The sequence below is a fragment of the Microtus pennsylvanicus genome, chromosome 8 (assembly GCF_037038515.1).
Source record: "Microtus pennsylvanicus isolate mMicPen1 chromosome 8, mMicPen1.hap1, whole genome shotgun sequence".
NCBI lineage: Eukaryota > Metazoa > Chordata > Mammalia > Rodentia > Cricetidae > Microtus > Microtus pennsylvanicus.
This window is the reverse complement of record NC_134586.1, coordinates 15,280,534-15,303,412: the sequence shown is the minus strand read 5'-3', so window position 1 is coordinate 15,303,412 and position 22,879 is coordinate 15,280,534. Positions and strand designations below refer to the sequence as shown.

The following is a 22,879-nucleotide window of genomic DNA, read 5'->3' as shown; positions in this document are numbered from 1 at the left end:
CCTAGCGTGCACAAAGGCCTGGGCTCCATCCTCAGTACCACAGAAAGCAGGCATGGTGGTGCAGGCCTGCAACGTAGCACACTTGGGAGGTATAGGCAAAAATACCGCAAGCCAACTTCGGCTACAAAGCCAACCTGAGCTACTCAAGGCCCCATCACAAACAAAGGAATACCCCTCCACAAACACACTGATAAGCGTGTGAGCACGTGTGCAAATATTGGTGAGAGAACAGCTACTTGTGATAAATTCAGAGGAAAACAACAGGCTGCAGAGTAGGCTCAATTATTTAAAACCCTTGATTTTTTTTTTCTGAGACAAGGTCTCAGTACATATAGCTCTGGCTGTTTTGTAACTCATTATGTAGACCAGGCTGGCCTCAAACTCAGAGATCCAGCTGCCTCTACCTCCCAAGTATTAGGATAAAAGGCATACACCATGATGCCTGGCTTACACTTAATGCTCTTGTCGAGGACCCAGGTTCAACTCCCAGCACCTACATGGGAGCTGACAGTCCTCTGTAACTCCAGTCTAAGGAGAACTTATGCCCTCCTCTGACCATAGAGGGCACCAGGTACCATGGGGCATACTTACATTCATGCAAGCAAAACACTTACACACATGACATAATAAACCTCAGTAAAGGAAAACAGCCAATTTGCAGCATTGAGGGGTGTGTGTGTGTGTGTGTGTGTGTGTGTGTGTGTGTGTGTGTGTAAGAGAGAGAGGTCTAAAAGTTCTTCCGCTAGGACTCTATCTTACAAATTCACACAGGAACGGAGAGCTGTGTCATTAAAGTTCTCCATGTCTGTATTAATAAAACATGAAGTAAAGCAAGAATCCTGAAAGCCAAAAGGGAAGATATGGTGTCCTATCCAACAAGATACAGAATAGTATCTAATATATATTATTGACTAATAAAAAGTTAGAAGCAGCACATAGTGGGGTGTGCCGTTGCCTGTCACCCTAGTCTTTGGCAAGCAGATTTGGGGTATCAAGATCCCAAAGTCAGTCTCTGCCACATATGAATTTAAGGGCATCCTGGAGACCCTGCTCTCACCGCCCCCCAAAAAATGAATGGAACATAGCTCAGTGATAGTGTGCTTTTGTCCAGCATGCACAAGGCCCTAGATTTTACTCCCATCACAAAGACACAAACACACAGCTATTGTCACCTGTCAGGGACATTAAGGTAGTGTGGATTATATTGGGGATGAAGGGAGAGCTAAGCAAGCATCTGAAAACAAGCTGGGCACTGTCGTGTAGCTATACTGGTCATCTGGGGAGATGTCTCAGTGGTTGCTTTGTTCCTCATTGCTCCAGTGTGACAGAAGCACCTGGCAGGGAAGTAAGTCACTGATCATAGGTGAGAGACTTAACGTCAGAGTTCCTGCACAGGCGTGGGTTATTGTAGCACTAATTCAATTTGGTCTTAATAATAAAAACTCGGAGTCAGTTATCAGGGGTCAAAGCTGAAGGATCAGAGAAGCAGAGCAGCCAGCCACTAGAGTTCTTACCTCTAGCAATGCTCAGACCAAAGGAGCAATCCTATCCTCAGACTGACTGCAAAGAGCTCCTGTCTCCCCTCCTGCCTTATATTCCTCTCTCTGCCCAGCCATATCCCTTCCTGTCTCCACCTCCTTAGTGCTGGGATTAAAGGCGGGTGGCTCCCAAATACTGGGATTAAAGGTGTGAGCCACCACCGCTTGGCTCTGTTTCTCTTTTAGACTGATCAATTTCATATAGCCCAGAGATCCATCTGCCTCTGTCTCCTGAGGGCTGGGATTACAGGTGTGTGCCACCACTGCCTGGCCTCTATGGCTAACTAGTGTGGCTATCTCGGCACTCTGGTCTTCAGGCAAGCTTTGTTAGGTCATGAACAAAATCTCACCACAGGTTATAGAGTGGTTAGTATACACCAGGCCCTTGCCCTGTAGTGTTTGTTTCTGTATGCTATACCATCATATAAATGGTCTAACACAATAAAATTGCCCTAAGTAAAACAAGGAACTGCTAAGGACGTGTGAAAGAACTGATTCCACCGTCACTCTCGTGTTCAAATCCTCAGTGGTCCCCAGCTGCCTTCAAATCAAGTCCAGTCTTTTAAGCGTGCCATTTAAAGTGCTCCATCACCTGTCACATGACTCCTTGTTCGCCCTTAGCCCTTGACTGTTCTTACCTCCCAGATGTCCGTGCTGCACCCAAACCCACCTGTCTGCACGCTCACCCTCGACTTCACGCTGCTGTGCCTTGCCTGCTGAAAAAGCATGTGCTCCTTTTATAAGATCTGACTTTCAAGAGACTTGCCATGATTCCTCTCTATTTCATTTATACCTGTATTATCCAACTTACCACGCTACCCTGCAGTTACTCATTAAATACTCATTTATAAGATGTAAGCAAACCTGTAAATCTTCACTACAGCTCCTTGAGGGTAGAGACCCAGTTTGGTGTTTAGTTTTACCGGAGAGGGTGTATATGCGTATGTATGCTCCCTTCCTTCTTCTCTCCTCTCTCTCTAAATGTGGTGTGTGTGTGTGTGTGTGTGTGTGTGTGTGTGTGTGTGTGTGTTGTGTCCAGTGCACATATGAAAAAATGGGAGACAACTTGTGGGAGTCTGTTCTTTCCTTCTTGAAGGTCAGAGAGAGCCAACTTGGGTCACCAGGCTTGGCAGCAAGCACCTCTATTCCCTGAGCCATCTTGCCTGACCTGGAAGGATGTCTTTGTAGTGCTGATGTTTCTTGATACAGCCACACACTGGGTACAACCTGCACCTCTTGAATCCCCAGGCCCTGTAGAAGGGCCTCACTCTCCATGGCTTTGGCATTGAGATTCCTGTAGAGACTTGTTCCGTGTGGACTACACAGCTGGCACCGGCTTGCACAGGGGAGGGTTTACTTTCAGACACACCAGAGCACTGGCTATCTATCCATCATTCCAGTCTTGACAGGGAGCTCTTAGGCAAATGCCTGAACTTTCTTACTTCACATAGCGAGCATCTCTCCAAACAAGCTTGGATGGCAACTTGTTTTCTTTGGCAAAATGATTAATGGGGACAATTACTCATGTGCCTGGTTGCATGACATCTCCAATAACATTGTCATTTTGTTTATGGAGTGCTGGGTAAAAATACCAGGGAATTTACTACCAGTAAAGGGGACACCTGTCTGCTAGAGACACTGCAAAGGAGAAGCTGGGGAGACAGCTCCCTTGAAAGGCACCCAGGAAAGTCTAATTCTGTCATCAGCCTCCCCCTAACTCCCCCAAATGACCTCTGAGCTTAGCAATAGCACCTGTGGAAACAAGAGAACTGTCTTGGGCTGGCTGGGGACCCAGATACCCTGCAGGTATCCAGTGAAACTTCTCTCACGCCTGAGCATAAGGGAGTAGAGGACCTGGGCAGGCAGGAGAGCCATAGTCCAAATTAAGAGATAGAAACAGGGAAGTTGGTGGGGCAGAAACACGTGACATGACTGGACAAGTAAACCAAGGGTAGCTAGTCCACACTTCCATCTTGCGTGGGACAGACCCACAGTGTGGCACAGACAAGGGCAGGGAGGTATGAGAAAGGAGGTACCATCTGTCCTCTGGAAGCCATAACTGAGCAGGAAGGTGAGAAGCAGGTTGTTGGACCTCATCTGTGTGTGTAAGAACAGAGATCAACAAACCCCACGCTTAAACGTTCTTATGCTAAGCTCGGTGCTGTGTTAGCGGACTTACTGTCCCAATACTTAGGAGGCAGAAACAAAGAATCAGGAGTCTGAAGTCATCCTCAGATACATGACAGGTTCAAGGCCAGCTGGGACTTACATGAAACTCTGTTCCAAAAAGAAAAAAAAAACCAATCCTATGTTGCATTATGAAATGAGTTCCATAACAGAACTAACTACATCAACCCTCAGTTCTGATAATACTACTAAACATGGGGATTATCTGAGCGACTAAAGAGCAAAGAGGAATAAAGCTTAGTGGCTATAGAAAGTACATGCTATCCACAGTGGTCACTTGTCCAAAAAGTTCTAGCAGAAAGTTCTGCTCTAGGAAAATACCAGGTCAGGCAGAAAGGTGGCTCAGCCAGTAAAACACTTGCCACAGAAAACTGACAACCTGAGTGTGACCCCCCAGAACCCACATTAAGGTGGAAGAGGTTCAACCCTATAACGTTGCTGCCCTCCAACTTCCACATGCACACTGTGGCACAGTGCGCACACACACACTAATAACAAAATGATGATGATGTCAGGTCAGGTGTAAAACAGAGACTGGTGGGCCGCGGTGATGCGTGCCTTTAATCCCAGAACACAGGAGGCAGAGGCAGGTGGATCTCTGTGAGTTCAAGGCCAGCCTGGTCTACAGAGAGAGTTCCAGGACAGCCAGGGCTACACAGTCTCAAAAAAAAAAAAAAACGAAACGAAACAAAAACGAGAGAGAGAAATTATTCATCCCACTCAGATTAGAACAGAAGCAAAAAGGGGCAGAGGAGGTGGCTCTGTTGGAAAGGCTTGCCTCGCATATGCAAGGCTCCTCTTAACCCCCAGCACTACAAATACAAAACAGACAAGCAAAACTGTGACTCGTCCGTCACACAGAGAGATGCAGCAGAGTGAGCTTGAGGCCAGCCTGGTCTACAAGAGCAAATTCCAGGACCGGCTCCAAAGCTACCGAGAAACAAAACCCTCCTCACCACTCCCCCTGGGTTCCCCTCATACTTTCTCCTCCTACCTTCACGCCCTGCTCTTTTTAGAGCCCACTGAACCCAGCTAGTGCTGCCTGCATGCAGTTGATTGTGGAGCCATCCACTGGAGCATGGGTAACCTAACAATACACACACTCCTACAGAAACGTGACCACCCCTACCCCCATCGACTGCACCCATCCATTGCCAGCAGTTCCTCAGCTATGGGAGAGCAGAATGAACTCCTCTCCCCTCCATGCTGGAATGTTGACTGACTTGATCTCACGCGAGGCTTGGCCTGTAAGCACAGCCGGTTTGAGTTCATGAGTGCCATAGCCGCTGGGCGCTGCCCATTGCAAAAAAAGTGAGCTGCACAGTACTGTAAAAACCGGTCAGTGGGGAGCAGATTTTCAGGTCAGATCCAGATTGATTTCTCCATCTCCTGCAACCAAAGTATGTTATATCTTCAGCACTAAGACCTTCCCACTAGAGAGACCTTTGCAAAGCAAGACCAGTCACCTTAGACAGGAAAGACTGAGTCTGGAAAGCCGTCCACAGTGAGGAGAGAATTTAACATGGGCTGGATTACAAAGTAAGCATCAAAGGGTGCCATTTGAAACCGGTTTGAGATCATCTTGGAATGCATAGTTTGTAAAGGGCTGTTTCACATAGCACGCAAAAGTAATCGTTAGTGATTTGGATGACTTTCTTAACGACAGAAGCAAACCTGACACCTGAACGAGTTATACCAACACCTAAAGATGCCCTCTAACAGACGATTATTCGTGGTGACAGAAATTTTGTGCTAGGCCAGAGGGGATGAATCACACAATCAGACTCGGGAGTTTTACGTCAGTTTAGCCTGCACAGTGAGAACTTGCTCAAACAAACAAATAAATAAAAGTTGTATATTAGATGCTGGGTGGTGGTGGTACACGCCTTTAATCCCAGCACTCCAGAGGCAGAGACAGGCAGATCTCTGTGAGTTCGAGGCCAGCCTGGTCTACAAGAGCTAGTGCCAGGACAGGCTCCAAAGCTACAGAGAAACCCTGCCTCGAAAAACTAAAAAAAAAAAAAAAAAAAAAAAAAAAACTAAAAATAAAAAGTTGTGTATTAGAAAAGTGAGGTCCCAGGTAGCAATACAATTCCAAAGATACAATACTAACTCAACAATTTTGGGGAATACCTGGAAGCCATGCTGTTCAGGTATCATTGAATCAACCAGAGAAGACAGATAGTAAATACCTTCAAATTGACGCAAGTATTTGGGGATATTCCTACAAATCAGAAGGATTTGAAGAATATATGCTATTTGAAGAGATGTACTAGCATGGAATTATTTTTCAAATAGGGTCTCATGAAGTCCAGGCTGGCCAAGGCTAACCTTAAGCTCACCCTTCTGGCCGGTGCAGGTGTGGTAACATACCTGGTGATTCGTTTTGCCATTATAGCCTTGAAATGGTTGCAGTTTTCCTGCTTGGGCTCCCGAGTGCTGGGCTTACAGGTGCATGCCCCCACACCCATCCCTAGCATGGAAATTTGATATAGACAAGAGAACCCTTTCTTTTAAGTTAAAGAAATGAAAAATATGCCTAAAGAAGAAATCTGTGGCTGGGGATCTAACCCAGGGGCAAATCACATGCTCGGCAAATTCAAGCCCTTGGTTTGTGCCCACAAGAGAAAAACAAAACATGATGTGTGAATAATGCATGGTCTCCAGGAGAAAAATCCAAATATTCGCACTGTTATGAAACGCTGCTAGAATCTGAGCCGGGACATATTGTTGGGACTCAAATCCTTCTAAACACTGCCTGTGGCCCTGTGAAATCATATTTATGGTCATAACTGTGTCTACAGGATCCCAGTAGTAAATTTTTTTAAAGATTTTTTTAAAATTTAAATTCAGGTGTGTGTTTTTATGAACATATGTTATGTGTGCAAGTGCCTGCAGAGGCCAGCAGAGGGCATCAGGACCCCTGGCTCTAGAGTCACAGGTGATTGTGAGCCCCTTTACCTGGAGTGTTGGAAGCTGACCTCCTGTTATCTGGAGTAGCAGGAAGCATTCTTAAGCACTGAACTATTCCTCCAATGAAAAAAAAAATGGTTTTGTTTGAGACAATCTCCCTGTTAATCTTGGGTCTCACTCGGAGTCTCTGGTAGATCAGAATGTACTATTTGAACCAAGCTGGGCTGGTACTCACAGAGATCCGCCTGCCTCTGCCTCCTGAGTCTTAGGATTAAAGGTGTGCACCACCTCAACCAACTTTCATTGTTTTTGTTTGCTTGTTTGTTTTTGAGACACTGTCTCAGACCATAGCATCAACTAACTTCAAACTCTGGGTAATCCTCCTGCCTCAGACTTCCAAGTGCTGGAAGTCCAGGTGTGAGCTACCAAACCAGACTCCAGTAGTACGTTTTAATTTACATTTTTCCCCTCAAAAATGGAGGAGCTGAGCAGCGGCATGGCCCAATTAGTAAAGTGTTTGCCTAGCATTCATGAAGGCCGGGGTCAGTGTCCCTAGCACAACACAGCAGCCATGGTGGCACACACCTTCTTATCCCATCATACAAGACATCGAGGCAGGTGAATCACAAGTTCAAGCTCATCTTCAGCTACATAACGCATTCCAGGATAGCCTGGGGCTACATGAAACCCTGTCTCAAGAAAAGAAGGGAGGAGGGAGAAAGATCAAAGGTTGGAAGAGTTGGGGCTACCTCTTAAAAAAAAAGCCCTATGGGGGGGGATATGAAGAAATGGCTCATCAATTAAGAACAAATACTGCTTTTCCCCTGAGTTCAGTTCCCTGAACCCATGCCAGACAATTTTGAGTTGTTCAGATGATCTAGCACCTTCTTCTGGCCTCTGCAAGCACATGGCGTGCACACAAACACAAGTAAAAGTTAAAAACAAGAACTAATTTAGGGCCGGGCGGTGGTGGTGCATGCCTTTAATCCCAGCACTTGGGAGGCAGAGGCAGGTGGATCTCTGTGAGTTCGAGACCAGCCTGGTCTACAAGAGCTAGTTCCAGGACAGGCTCCAAAACCACAGAGAAACCCTGTCTCGAAAAACCAAAAAAAAAAATTTTAAAAAAGAACTAATTTAGGTTAGCATCTTCATCATTAACACACGTGACTACTTTCCCACCATTCCTCTTCCTCATTGGCTCCTCCATCTGGCTCCTCCCCTTGGGCTGTTCCCTTGTTCCCCATCTACTTCCTGTGCTTCATGTCCCACATATCCAGGTATTCTCTCATTTCTCCCTCACTAAAGATCTTTTTCTCACCTTTCATGATCCCCTTTCTAGTTGTTTCTTTTTAATAAATCTTAAATTTTTAATTTTATTTTCATGTGTATGGGCATTTGCCTGCAATTATGTCTGTCCACCACAGTGCCTACAGAGGCCAGAAAAAGCCAGAAGGCAGCACTGGATCCCCTGGAACTGGACTCACAGACAGTTGTGAGCCACCACATGGGTAGTGGGAATTGAACCTGGCTCCTAAGGAAGAGCCAGTGATGATCTTAACCCCTGAGCCATCTCTTCAGCACTCCCCGTTCCAGTTTTGTGATGTCCTCAATTATAAACATACTCACACACATGCACGCGCGCACGCGCGCACACACACACGCACACAAATTTGCTTTCTACATATGAGGGAAAAAAGTGGTATTTTGTACCAGACTTCTTTTGGGCCACCAACCAGCTCCCAGATCATGGCACGGAGACCTATTAGTTACGAACGCTCAGCCTTCTCTCGGGCTTGTCCCGCCAGCTCTTATAACTTAACCTGTTATTCTTCACCTGTTTTGCCTCTGGGCCCTTTGCCTTTCTTCCCTTCCGTAGATCTTACTTTCACTGCCTCTTGTGTCTGGCTGGCTGGTGGCAGCCTGTTTTCTGGCCCTGGGCGTGTCCCTCTCTTCTCCCTTATTCTCTCCCGCTTCTCTCTTGAGCCTAGATTTCTCCTCCTGCTTATTCTCTTTGCCCACCAGCCCTGCCTATCCCTCTCCTGCCTAGCTATTGGCCAGTCAGCTTATTATTAGACCAATCAGGGGCCTTGTGCAGGCAAGGTGAACCAGATGCAACACATCTTTACATAATTAAACAAACGCAACACAAACAAGTGAAACACATCTTTACGTCATTAACAAAGGCAGCAGAAACACATGTAACACACCTTCACATCGTTAGAGTCATATTCGCAGCATAAACAAAGGTAGCACATCTTTGCTCAGTTAAAATAATATTCAACAACAGTATTTGTTTGGCTCACTTAGCTTAACGTCATTCCCACTTGCATCCAGTTTCCTGCAGATGCTATGGTTTCATTTAAACTCGCGGTTACATAAAATCCCATTCTGCATCTATATCCCGTTTTCTTTACCCACCTGTCTGCTGGCAGGACTCTAGGCTGTTCCCACTTTCTTGGCTGTTGTAAGTAGTAGATCTATAAACATGGCTGCATGAGTATCTCTGTGGTACGGTGACAGAGAGTCCCAACACATAAGCAAAGGAGTACAGATGGGTCATATATCGTAGCTCCTTTTTCAGTGTTTCAAGGAACTTCCGTACTGATTTCCACAGTGGTTGCCCATGTTAAAACTCCCACCACAGCGAATGGTGTTCTTCCACCAGCAGCACACCCCGGACAGCATGTGTGGTCATTGTTTCCTTGATGATGGACATTCTAACTGGGGGAGGCGGGCCTCTTCTAAAGTGAGAAGTGGCTTCTCTATCGCTCTCCCAAATCTTCCAGGAAGGAAGCACACTTCGTTCTGAATTGCCAGGAGTCCTATCCCTTCACTTTTTAAATTCTGAGATCCAGAGCTGGAGAAATGGCTCAGAGGTTAAGAGCACTTGCTGCTCTTGCGGAGGACCCAGGTTCATTTCTCAGCACCAACATGGTGACTCGGGTTCCAGGGGATCTAATGCCCTCTTCTGTCCTCCATGAGTACTGGGCATGCACGTGATACACATTCAAACATGCAAAATAAATGCCCCTACGCATAAAATAAATATTTTTTAAAGGTATAAGATCTGGCTGTCCCTTGTCGGATACCCCTTTACACTCGGTTAACCTCAGCAGCAATGTGGCGGACAGCAGCTGGATTCTGAAACAGCTGTGAACTGCGAGCGAGGCTGCACTAGGCTTACACAGCTTCAGGTGTGAGTCCACGAGATAGAATGTGCCCCTCCCCCACACTCTGTGTCAGGCCCTCAGAACTGTGTAAGAAGGTACCTGATCACTTGTTCCTATTTCAGCAGTCTGCTATCCCCATCATCATCCCAACAGGTATCCAGTTTCTGCTCACTGACTTCAAACCACTCTGACTCCATTGGAACTCTCAGATCTACCCCCTCTTCCAAACCATGTGTTCATCCTTTCTCCCTCACGAAAGCCTGTATTAAGGCAGGGAGATGATAAGGTGGGGAAAACACACTCCTGTTGTAGAGCAGATAGTAACAGCAGTGGCTGGTGAGCCTTCTCTTACAGAGTAGAAAGTTTTGAACAGTTGCTTGTTACCTAAATGAGTGGTCTATTGTTTCTTCAAATAAGGGCATGTTTTATTTTTTTTTCTACTGGGTGGGGGATAATGGCTAATAAAAAAACAGCAGTATTTCAAGTAGAAAGGGGGTAGTCGTAATCGGACGTTTCTCTCCCACCCACCAGTTCCTGAATAAACACTCAGAGACTTAATAGTATTTATAGATGCCTTGCCAATAGCTCAGGCTTGTTACTCGCTAACTCTTACATTTTCAATCCTTTTTTTTTTAATTTTGTGGGGAGGGGATACACGTGTGCATTACACTTGGCTTTTAAGTAGAGGGGGCTTGAACTTAGGGCCTCCAGCATGCTAGGCAAGCACTCTATCAATTGAGCTACACCCCCGCCCCCCTACTCTTACATTTTAAATCAATCTCTATTTCTTATTTACACTCTGCTCTGCAGTGGTACCTTTATTAGCATAGCACATTCATCTCCTGCTCCCTCTGCATCTGGCTAGCAACTCTTGACTCCACCCTTCTCCTTCCCAGCATCCTTAGTCTGGTCGCGTCGCCTATATGTCCTGCCTGGCTACTGGCCAATCAGTGTTTTATTAAACCAATCCGAGTGATGAATGTACACGGGGATTATTCCACAGCCGGTCGTGTTTAAAATAGAGGTCATAAGTCGGGTACAGTGGCTCACTGAGGAGGCTGGCTCAAGAGCAATTGCCACGAACCAGTTTAAGGCAGAGAGGGCTACACAGCAAGACCTTCAGTCTGAGGCAAAGCTTTAGCACAACGCTGAAGAGGAAGAGGTGAAAGAAGGTTTGGGTGGGGGAGGTTTTAGTTCTTTGAGCTTCGTTTTCTCTTCCTTGTTTCTATGCTGGTGGTAGGCTCTCAGTTTCCCTTATGGTCAGCAGATTGTTTTAAATCTTCTGGGCTTTATTTTTTAGGGTTTTGAAAAACACATAGTATATTTATTTCTTGTTGGGAGATAGATACGTGTGGAGGTCAGAGGTCAACTGTCACAGCCACCCTCCTCCCGCAAGGATGACGTGACCACTGGAGCTCTTCTCACTGCAGTTTATTCCAGGACTTTACCATTCTCTCTCTCTCTCTCCCCTCTCTCCTTTTCCTCTCTCTTTCTCTCTCCTTGACCTCTCTCCTCTCTCACCGGGCAAACCTCTCCCAGCCCTTAAGTAGGCATGGGCTGCCAACCCCGAACTGCCAGGTGGGCACTGCCCATAGGTTCACGCATATACAGGCAGCTGATAATCATTGCATGATCATAGCATAGGTCAGACTTTAGCCATAGGAGTTGATTATACATCTCCATCAGGTGTGATTCCATGCAGCTCGCTACAGTCAACGTCAGTTGTCTTCCTCAATTGATCTCTATTTTTGAGACAGGCTCTCTCACTGTGCCAGGAGCATGCCATTTTGGTTAGGCTGGTGGCCCAGTGGGCCTCTGGATTCTGTCATTCCCTGCCTAACCACCTATACTGGCTAGTTTTATGTCATCTTGACATAAGTTAGAGTCACCAGGGAAAAGGGAGCCCCAAATGAGAAAAAGCCTCCATGAGATCAGCTGTAATGCATTCTCTTAATTAGTGATCAACAGGGGAGGGTCCAACCCACTGTGGACAGTGCCAACCCTACACTGGTGGTTCTGAGTTCTATAACAAATCAGGCCAAGCTGGGCGTGGTGGTGCATGCCTTTAATTTCAGCACTAACCAGGCAGAAGCAATTGTAGGCCAGCCTGGTCTACAAAGTGAGTTCTCGGAAGAAAAACAAAGAAACAAACAAACAAAAAGCCAAGCTGAGCCAGCTGTGAGGAGCAAGCCAGTAAGCAGGACCTCCATGGCCTCTGAATCAGCCCTGCCTCCAGGTTCTGGTCCTGTGTGCATCCTGTCCTCACTGTGGTGATGAGCTGTCAGATGGAACTGTGAGTGAAACAATCCCTTTCCCCCCATGTTGCTTTGGTCACGGTGTTTCCGCACAGCAATAGTGACCCTAACACACCAGCACTGGGGTAACAGCCCCGCCCAGCTGTACCCGGCTTTTATATGGGTGCTGGGATCCAAACTCAGGCCCTATCGTGCTTGGCAAGCATTTTACCCACTGAGCCACCTCTCCAGCTCCTGTTTTGTTTTTTGAGCCACTCCCTTGTTTGTAGCCTTGACTGGCCTGGAACTAGCTCCGTAAACAATACTAGCCTGATCTCTCTGGGGCCAACTGTGTGCTGGGATTATAGGTACATACTATTTTCTATACCTGGCTTTTGGCACAGAATTTCAATATATATTAACTCTCAAATGGGCCTTAAATTCATTATGTAGCCCAGGCTGACCTCAAATTTGTGGCAAACCTGCCTTAGCTTCCTGAGTGCTGGGATCACAGCGCAGAGGTGATAATACTCCCAGTTCTTGTCAGCCTCCCTCTCTCCCTCCCTCTCTCCCCCACCTCTTGCTTTCTCTCTTTCCTCCTATCCTTTTAGTTCTTTCTGAAAGCTAGAGGCCAAATTAGTTGCTCACTCTGAACGTGGTCCAGATCATCTAGTCAAGGCAGAGTTAAGTAGGTATGTATGTATGGAAATGTAGGCATTTTTGTTCGAGTAGGCCAAAACGGGGCAAGGCGCGTTGCCAAGCGTCATTAGAACAGCAGCAAACCTTTGAGATGGAATATTTTAAAACATTGTTGAAAACAAGCTAAACTTTTAGGAAACAGCAAATGCAGAGGAATACTTCTCTGTCAAGTAAATTGGGCGGGGAACCGCACACCAAACAAAACATGACTAATACTTCAGCAGTGATTTCACCTCAAGCATTTCATGAATGTCACATGACCCACCCACTTCTCCTCCCGCACCTCCGAAGATTACCGTATCAGCAGCAATAACACGCTGTTGTTGGAGGGCCAGACTTGTATCTCAATAGACACAGCATTCCCAAGTGGAGAATACTGCACTGTTCTTTTGTTCACGGTTTCTCTGATAAGGTTAATTTTTGTTCCCTTCGCCTCCTCGCTTAATCTCATTCCACCCCCTTCCTCTCCTCAATCAGAATTTTTTTTTCATTTTCCTTCTTTCCTTTCTCCTCTCTGTCATGGCTTGAACAATGTACAAATTCATTATGTAAACCACGAACATTTTAACATCTTAACACAGTACAGACTGTCCACTCTCTAAAGACAGGCCAGAGAAAGAGAAACCATGAACAGCCTTTGCGGATAGACCCTGGACACCCAAATCCATGATGCTCAGTAACACGGTTCCTAAGGTAGAATAGGGAAGGGCTCACTAGTAGAGCGTGAACCTTGCTCCCCAAAGCCATGGGCCTGATGCCCAGCAACATAGGAAAAACACAAGATGGAGTCAAGCAGGGGACACGTGCCTGAAATCCCAAACTCAGGAGACTGAGAAAACAAGCTGAGTACTAGCTCAGACTACACAGTGAGGTAGCCTGTCTAGAAAACAAATGACAAAACAAATGAAAAGCCTACTTACGGAATCTCACATTACGCAGACATTAACACAATGGACTTCATGGCTATCTTTCTCTCTTTTGTTTTTTGGTTTTTGTTGTTTTGTTTTCTTTGAGACAGGGTCTCTTATAGCCAGGGGCCTTAAATTCCATAGGTAGCTATAGCTGCCCTTGAACTCTTGATCCTCTTGCCTCTGCCTCCTGAATACTGGAAGTATAGGCCTAGACCACCACCTGAATGCAGTGCTGGAATTGTGAAAATTGAACTCAGGGTTTTGTACATGTAAAGCAATCACTCTATCAGCTGAGATACACACACACACACACACACACACACACACACACACAGAATACACACACACAGCTCTTTGGTAGACCTTTTTTAAAAAGACTGATATTTCTAGATTGTATTCATGCCAAATTTGGGTCAATATTTTTAATCTTCAATGAAAGTTAGGAAACAGCTGAGTGATTTTTAATTTTTCAGTTAATGGGAAGAGTCTTTTTTGAGGCAAGGTCTCATGTAGCCCAGGCTAGCCTCAAACTGGCTATATTGCTAAAGATGACTTTGAAATCCTGATTCTCCAGCCTGCACCTCTCAAGTGCTGGGATTAAAGGCATGCACAACCACACCCACACCCACAACCATTGTAAGGGAGCCTCCTTTCCCTCCCGGTAACAGCTGCTTCAGCAGCTAGCTGAGCCTCAGAGAGAAGGATCATCCTGGCTGTGTTTAGACACCTGTGCTCTTTTAGCCCAGCAGAATGAGAGCCACCAAAGGCCAGGGGTAGACAGAAGGAAGGAGAGGGAAAGGAATGGAGAGCAGGCAGATGGAGGAAGGTGAGCACCTTTCTGTGCAAGGCATCCCTGGAAAAGGCTTTGCAGCAGCAGCCAGGCTGCAGGCATCCAGGCCCACAGAGCCTCTCTGTGGGGGTCCAGCAGGAGGTGAGGCAGGAAGGAAGAGGGAACACGTGCTTTTCTTCCCCCAAAGGAATTGCAGACGTTCCATCTGAGGAGACACTGTAGGAAAACATTAACCTGGACTTGGTGGCATCTGCCTGTATCCCGAACTTGGGTGGCGGCAGCAGGAGGACCTGCTGGGAGCCATTCCTCCACCCAGGTTCCCTCTTCTTGACACAGACTGACAGCACATCCTGTGTTGCCTCTCGTCTGTCAGTTTGGGCTCTGCTCAGCGAGATCTGTGTGAGGCTGCGTCACAGATTTCAGGATACTCCTTCATCAGACCTCCTTCCCTTTTCCGAGTTTTTATGGCCTTATTGGTATTCTTTTCTTTCTTCCTTCCTTTCTCTTTTCCCTCTTCTTTCTTGTGGCACCGGAGGCAGAAGGCCTCTCAAATGCTGAGCTACATACTCATACATACATACCCTGCCACTGAACTACATACGCAGCCCCAGATTTATTTTATAAATTTTATTTTTCATAAGCTTCCACACACAGCACTTGGTGCTGGGGATTGAACCCAGGATCTACCCAGACTAAGAACTGAGCTCTGCCTCCAGCCCCATGCCTGTAAAAAGTGAGCAGGTTTGAACCGAGGCAAGATTATCGCCACAAACTTTAGGCCACCCTAAACCACACAGTACTGACCCTGTCTTAACAAGTGAAAAGTTGAGTTTTAAATAAAATGAAAATTCACCTTTAATCCCAGCACTCGGCAGCAGAGGCAGGCAGATCGCTGTAAATTCAAGACTAGCCTGGTTTCTGCATATAGTGAGTTCCAGGACAGCCAGGCTATGTAGTGAGACCCTGTCTCAAAACAAAACAAAATCCATATGAAATCTCTGTTCTGTCCACTTCCCACAGCGCCATGATAGAGGAGCTAGCACATCTGAGCAAGTCCGGCAGTTTGTGTCCTGCTTTCCTGTCCAAGAACTTATACAGGAAATTTGTCCGTGGACTTGGGGACCTCCACAGTTGATTCAGAAACCAGAGCAAGGCATGGTGGCACATCCCTGAAACCCCAGCACTTGGGAGGTAGAGTTGAGGGCCATCCTCAGCTATACCTGGAGGTCAAGGCTAATCAGAGCCACTCGAGACCCTGTTTCACTCTTCCTTCCCTCCCTCAAAAGAAAAAAAAAACAGAAGGTAGGTGAAAGCTTATTTTAGTTTTAGTTTTTTTGTTTTTAACAAAAGCAGAGATGGAAATCCACCCTACACAAGGGGTGTGTGCGTGTGTCCATGTGTGTGACCATGTATAAATCAGAGAGGATAATTTGCAGAAGTCAGTTCTCTCCTTCTATCATGTGAATTTCCAGGGATCAAGCTCAAGATCATCAGTCTTGGCAACAAGTGCCTTTACCCACTGAGCCACCTCTCTGGTCCCTACTCAGGCTCTTGTTCCCCTAATCATTAGAAAGGACAACCCTAGCTGTCCCTTTCACCTCTAGGAGTGCCAGTTGGGGCAGAATGGCTGGGCCTGACCGCAAATAGGGACAACCTGACAGACCTGTCTCTAATCTCAGGATCTTGGTATGAGGAACCACCATGGGAAAAATGAATCCTCTCTAGTTCTCCTAAATCTTCATACAGCTCTGACAAAGTCCATCCAACCTTCTTGTTTTAACCCTAGATTAGAGTTGCCAGCTGAAAGAAAGGCTGTCCACTTACATTCTATTTTACTGAAAATCAAGGAATTTTAAAAAATAAAAAATAAGAGTGTATCTTATGGAGGACTAGAGAGATGTCTCACTAGTTAAGAGCACTCGTCGCTCTTCCAGAAGACCCTGGGTTCAATTCCCAGGCCCTACACAGTGGCCCACAAGCATCTGTAACTCCAGTTCCAAGTGTTCTGGCGCCCTCTTCTGACCTCTGTGGGCACTGCATGCAGAGACAGAAATGCATGTAAAACACCCATATACAGAAAATAAAATCTTAAAAACAAACAAAAAAAACCCCACAACAAAATCAATATGTCTTATTATGCCAGGAACAATGCAAAATACCGTTTACACCAGCATTTGGGAGACAAAGGCCAGAGAAATGCCACAAGTGTGAGGCCAGCCTATTCTACATATTAAGTTCTAGTCTCCGTCGAAAAAGAGGGGAGGGAGGTTGCACAATTAGTAGGACATAAGTTCAGATCCCCAGCACCATGTAAAAATCTGCCCCCCACACCTGTAACACAGTGCCAAGGATGCAGAGATAAGAGGATCGCTTCAGAGATCTCACTAGCCAGACAGCCCTGTGACCCTGCGTCAAAACGTGTGTCAGGATGGAAGGCATCTGAGGTTAATCTCTGGCTTCTACACAAATGCACATACACATGCATGTGCACACACATGTGAATATGACACACACACAAACGTCAACATACAACACACACGCAACTAAAATACAAATGTAACTATATATTCTATATATTTACTACTAACTCCCGGCACGTCACCTCCGTTGAATTTCGGAAAGGGTGCTTTAGAGGCGCTTGTAAAAAATGGGCTCAAGGCTTTTCAGAAGTATCAGATAAAATATACACTCTTTGGCCATTTCTCAAGGCCCAGGAGAGGATGACAATAACAGCTAACGAAGTGGCTCACTGAATCAAGAGATACGCTGGTGCTGTCTGCATAACTTGACTGAAATGCTCAGAAACCACTGTAGCTTATTCACAGGTCCCTGCAGACGTCACCAGGGTTGAGAATGTTTTCATCACTGCGAAAAGAAACCAGAATTCCTCTCCTTCCCTGGCATTCCTCAATACCCAGCATCTGGCAGCTAATGGTCTCTTTAGTTTTGCTAATTCTGGACATTTCCTTATAAACTGAATCACACAACACGTGGCCTTTGGTGTCTGGCTCCTAACATTTAATTCAAAGCTTAGCTTGTTCAAATAGTGAAGTGTCCCTATTTCTCTCTCCTTTAGGACAGGGGCTCACTATGTTTCTTCCCTGGATGTCTTGGAACTCGCTGTCTCTGCCTCCTGAGTGCTGGGATGAAAAGCCGTTTGCCACCACCCCGCGCTGTGCTCGCTTTTTGAGTATTGACTCTTGCGAATGTGAGAATATTTGCGCACACGCTTTGGTGTGGTTGTGTGGCTTCGTTTCTTTGACTGTAAACGTAGAAGTGGTCAGACGGTAACTAAGGTGTTTAATGTTCTGAACTACCCACTTGTTTCCCAAAGCAGCTGCCCCACTTTACCGTGGGCCGGCGCGAGAAGAGACAGCGTTTGCCCTAGCTTCCCCAAAGAGGGCCTGTTTCCAGTTCGGCCTCCGCAGGGCCACGAACGCTCTCCCTTCTCGGCAACGTCCCACCGGACCGCAACCAAAACAAGACTAAGCGTTGTAGGAAATAGTTCCGTCTTGGTCCAGGCCCGCCTCCAGAGGGCCTCTAGGCCGCAGCAGAACAGCCAAGCTAGCAGAGGTTATCTGGACGTCGTAGTTCCCTCTCCACTCGGCCGCTCAGAGACTATGAGAAGAAAAACTACAACTCCCAGAATGCCGACGTGCTATGGCGGCCGAAGGGGCCAATTGGCCTACAGAGCCCCGCCCCCCTCGGGTTGGGCGGCCTGCCAGCACGTCTGTAAACACGCTGGGGGCCTGTCATGGGGCGGGTAAAGGAGGCGGTGGCCGAGCGGGGAGGCGCCTGGGGCAGCCTCCTGGGTCCGCTCTGCCATTCCTGAACTGGTCCGGGTCCCCGTGACCGTGGCTTCAGGGAAGCGAACTGTTAGGCGAAGGAGGAGGCAGTCAGAGCCATATCCCCTTCATCCCCGGGGCGGGGGCCGGGCCTGGCCGGCTAAGGCGGGGGAGGGCCGGGAGGGCGCCGGGCCGGGCCGGCCTGACTGCCGAGATGGATGACAGCAAGGTAAGTCCTGGGCTGGCCGCCGCCGCCGCCTGCTTGTCGCCGCCCGTAGTCCCGCCGCCCAGCCTCAGTTCAGAAGTCCACGCGAGCACTCACGAAACACCTGCCATAGATACCAGTGTGCCTCGGGCCCCTGGCACCCCGCCAGGACACCGGGGAGCACCGGGCTGCAGTTTTCTAGCAAGGGCCCTCGCCCTTGCAAAATTTTCACTCCCGGGGTAACCGTGTTTGCTAGGGGTTCCAAGGAGCGCAAGCCCTGACCTGCAGGTCAAAATAAGTGAAGAAACTACCGTGCTTTTTTTCTTTTTGCCCTGTCTTACCCCCTCCCAGGGTTTTCCAGTTGGGAGAGATTAATTAGTGCATCCTGAACTCTACATAATCACCCTTGATGGTTTTCCCTCCTTCCCTCAGCCTCGCTTACTCAATGCCCCATTCATATAATCAGTTCACCCTCCCACCCCGCAACCCGAGCTATTTTCCTGCGGTTGGTTGGAACAGTCCTAGCTCCTCTTGCTTTCTGGCCAGAGCCTGTAATCTAACTTCTAGAAATCGTCTCTAAGAAAAACAGTATTTTTTCCCTTTTAAATTCAACGTAGTGTCCTATCTCCAGCTATGTTTTAATCTCTAGCGCACTTTTATGACTATAAACTAGCGCGCATTGTGGGTTAACTAGTAGATTTATGGTTCTACCGTCTCATATTACTCTTACTTCACATTTTGTGAAGATAGGAGTGGTCAGAGAGTTCCCTATTAATGTTTTACGATGTCTGGGAGTTGGGACTTTTAAGAAATCAAACTTTTAACTATGTCTCTCTTTATGGAGCCAGGTCTTGTGGAGCGCAGGCTAGCCCCAAACTCTCAGTAGCAGAGGATGATCTTCAGCTGGTCCCTCTGCCTCTTCTGCCTGCCAAGGGCTGGGATGTCCAGTGGGAACCTCATGCCTGGCATACATTTTGTCAATATTTAAAGCTTTCTTCCTTATGCTTTTGGAAGTATATTTTTTCTATTCCTTGGGAGAGTGTAGCACTAATAATAAAAACCCAGAGACAGATATTGAGGTTCATCCTGAAGATCAGAAAAGCAAAACAGCCAGCCACTGGCTCTTACCTCTACCCCAGACCAGAATGGTGATCCTGCCTCCACGAATCCTCAGACTGAGACTGTGCCTGGGACCTTCCTCCTCTCGTCTTATATCCTCTCTAGTGCTGGGATTAAAGGTGTGCACCACTACCACCCAGCTTCTGTGGCCAACTAGTGTGGCTACTGGGATTAAAAGTATGTGCCACCCCTGCCTTGTCTGTAAGGCTGACCAGTGTGGCTGTTTTGCTATCTGGTCTTCAGGCAAGCTTTATTTATTAAAATATAAATGAAATATCACTACAGGAGAGTTTTCCCTCTAGGTCCCTTTATATATTTGATATATAATATCATATATATCAACAAAATTCTATTAAATGTTTTGTTTCGCATACCCTCAGACAGATGGGGGAAGTCCAGTTATCTTGACTGATTGTTCTTCATTGATGCTTCCCTGTTATGTGGAAGGCTCTGAGAAGAGTGATAGACGGGAGAGCCCAGCACTGTAATCTGCCTGCTGGACACACCTAGAACCAATGGCTTATGAAATAACAAACCCCTCCTCTGACAGGAAGTGGTATTTTCAAAATAGAAAGGGGGAATTCTGAAAGTTTTCCAGAAAACATGTTCCAGTCTTTGCTACCTTGATCTTTCAGTGTTGGTTCTGAAATGAAGTCTGTAGACTATATCCATTGTCTTTCCCAGAAAATAATCTCAAGGTGCTGAAAGAGTGTAATATTCATCTTTCTCTGCTGGAGTCTTTCACAGGATGTAATTTCCAGTTATTTTTTTTCCAGACCTTTGAAATATTTAACAGCTTTCTTAAGGTTATAATTAATTTCAAAAGTACATATAGATTTTTACTTACTTTACAAAAACAATCACATACAGCTTTTTGTTTGTTTATTTTTGAAAAGAGTGTTTGCTTTTAGAAAGAGTCTTCTTGTAGCCTAGGCAGCCCAGGTTGACCTCCCAATTTTCTGTGAAGTCAAGGACAACCTTAAACTTCTGATCCTCCTCCCTCTGCCTCTCAAGCGCTGGGACTGCAGGCTTGTGCTACCATACCTGTGTGTGTGTGGTGGGGGGAACCCAGGATTTCATGCGTGCTAGGCAAGTGCTCTACCAACTAAGTTACATCCCCAACTCCGTAGAGGTTATTTCTGAAACTAGCACATGACAGTGGGGTTAGGGGCAATTTTATTTAAACATAAAATTTTATGTAGAAGTATAACTTAAATTGCTAGGTAATAGTGATTGTTTGGAACAGTAACATTGAGATTACCTGATGTACTCGGGTTTCGTTAACTAATGTGCCCCAGGTATGTTCACCAGCCCGTGCAGATGTACTGTTGCAGCTGGAGGGAAAAGATCATAAGCTAGAATCTATCTGCAAGATTGAGCACCTAAGAAGGAGGGCTTGGGAAAGTGCTGAGCAATATAATTAAGTTCTGATTTCCTAGAGTCCTGTTGGGTTAGTTAGGAAGGAAAAACTAGCTAGGTTCTGGAGCTCTCTGAACTTCCCTAGTCTTTTTAATCAGTCTAGTGATTACTAAGAGACATTTGTAGCCGTGTTCCTACTTACGCTAGATAATGCCCCTAACTATACCCCAGACAGGACAAGAGCAGCTTGATGGGACACACAATGAACTTGAGCTCTGTCCTTACATTGGGTGATAAAGGTCATTCTCCAAGGCTTCCTGTGCGTCTTCCACAAGGAAGGAGTATTTTCTTTGAAAGTTTTTTTCTGATCTACAGTCTTGAAAGAAAATAGAGATACCTTATTTTAAATCACAGAAGGGTCTTTTGTGTTTTAATGTTTACTGAATGAATAGGTTGAAATCTTCTAAATCAGAAGTGTTCTTGCCAGTCTGAAGGCCCTCTAAAGACCTCTACAGAGTGTTGCCCAGTCCAACAGTATAGGACATCTTTGTTGAAGGAATGGGTCAGCTACTGGCCACAATGTTAATATGGGTCGCTGTTTTCCTTCCTTCTGTCCGCCCTGTGCTACACACTGTTGTATAGAGACATGAGGTTTCTCACTCTCTAACCTTTTGTACACATCGAGGGTCTCATTGATAGTAATTCTAAATAGGTGGCGGTAAGGAGATTTAACTTCAAAACAAAACCCTGGCATTCAAACCCTGAAATTCTCTCCATTGCCCCTTAGCCATCCTCTGCCACATTGGAGCCATCTTCCTTGGAGTGTCCCATAAGCCAGCAATTTGTTCCTTTTCCCAGCCCCCTCCAGCAACACTTCCCACAGCGCCATGATAGAAGAGATAGCACATCTGAACAAGTCCAGCAGTTTGTGTCCTGCTTTCCTGTCCAAGAACTTATACAGGAAATTTGTCCGTGGACTTGGGGACCTCCACAGTTGATTCAGAAACCAGAGCTAGGCATGGTGGCACATCCCTGAAACCCCAGCACTTGGGAGGTAGAGTTGAGGGCCATCCTCAGCTATACCTAGAGGTCAAGGCTAATCAGAGCCACATGAGACCCTCTCTCACTCTTCCTTCCCTCCCTCAAAAGAAAAAACAGAAGGTAGGTGAAAGCTTATTTAAGATGTTTTACTCTTTAAGGGCTTAGGAACAGCTTGCTTATTTGTTCATTAATTTATCAAGTACTTGTCCACCTAATATGTACCTATGGTAGGCAGTAGAGACAGAAATTAGTAAGCCCTTGTGCTGTTCTAAAGAAGCTATCACTGCTGTGGGTGAGGTCAACAGCTAGAAAAGTAACTACAGCCATGAGATGAAGATGAGGGTGACAGTTGGGCATCACACACCTGTGATCTCCTCACCCAGGCAGAGCAGAAGTGCAGGACTGATGGCTGTCCAGGCACGGTAGGCAGAGGCAGGAGGATCTACATGGCAAGTTCCAGGCCAGCTATGGCTAAGTAATGATACCCTTTCTCAAATAAAGAAGTTCAAGGTTATTGTCAGTTTGAGGCTGGGCCTGGGAATACATGAAACCCTGCCTCAAAGAAAGAAAAAATATATACACCCACAAGCTGTTTGAGCAGAGTGGTGATAGGGCAGACTAACGATGTCCACAGTGGAAGAAACAGATGGCAGAGAAGCACACACAGTGTAGAGACCATTGTACGCAGTCAGGCATTGCTAAGGGCCACACAGTGTTAAGTGCACAGTACTGCTTAGCTCCAGGGACAAGCAGAAAAGCTGTGTGTTGCCCCGGGACAGACCTGAGGTGCAGAGGAGGGTGCGGGAGTTACTCTGGGTTTATAGATGCCTATGTTTCCTTCTTTCTCCTGATAGAAGCTGGCAGAAAAGTTAGCAACAGGAAGACATGGTTACTCTGCTTTCTGAAACCCTTGATAAAAAAAAAAAAG

At 46.4% G+C, this 22,879-nt stretch overlaps 1 protein-coding gene across 2 annotated transcripts in view; it reads left to right on the top strand.

Moving 5' to 3' along the window:
* Window positions 1–18,300: 18,300 nt before the first annotated feature.
* Window positions 18,301–22,879, top strand: part of Crebl2 (cAMP responsive element binding protein like 2) — a 31,143-nt gene continuing 26,564 nt past the window's right edge. The window contains exon 1 of one of the 2 annotated variants that reach the window (XM_075982507.1): window positions 18,301–18,456. In XM_075982507.1, the coding sequence (XP_075838622.1) occupies window positions 18,442–18,456 (15 nt within the window). In that variant the 5' untranslated portion in view covers window positions 18,301–18,441. The remainder of the gene's footprint in view (window positions 18,457–22,879) is intronic. The other variant, XM_075982506.1, reaches the window with a different exon arrangement.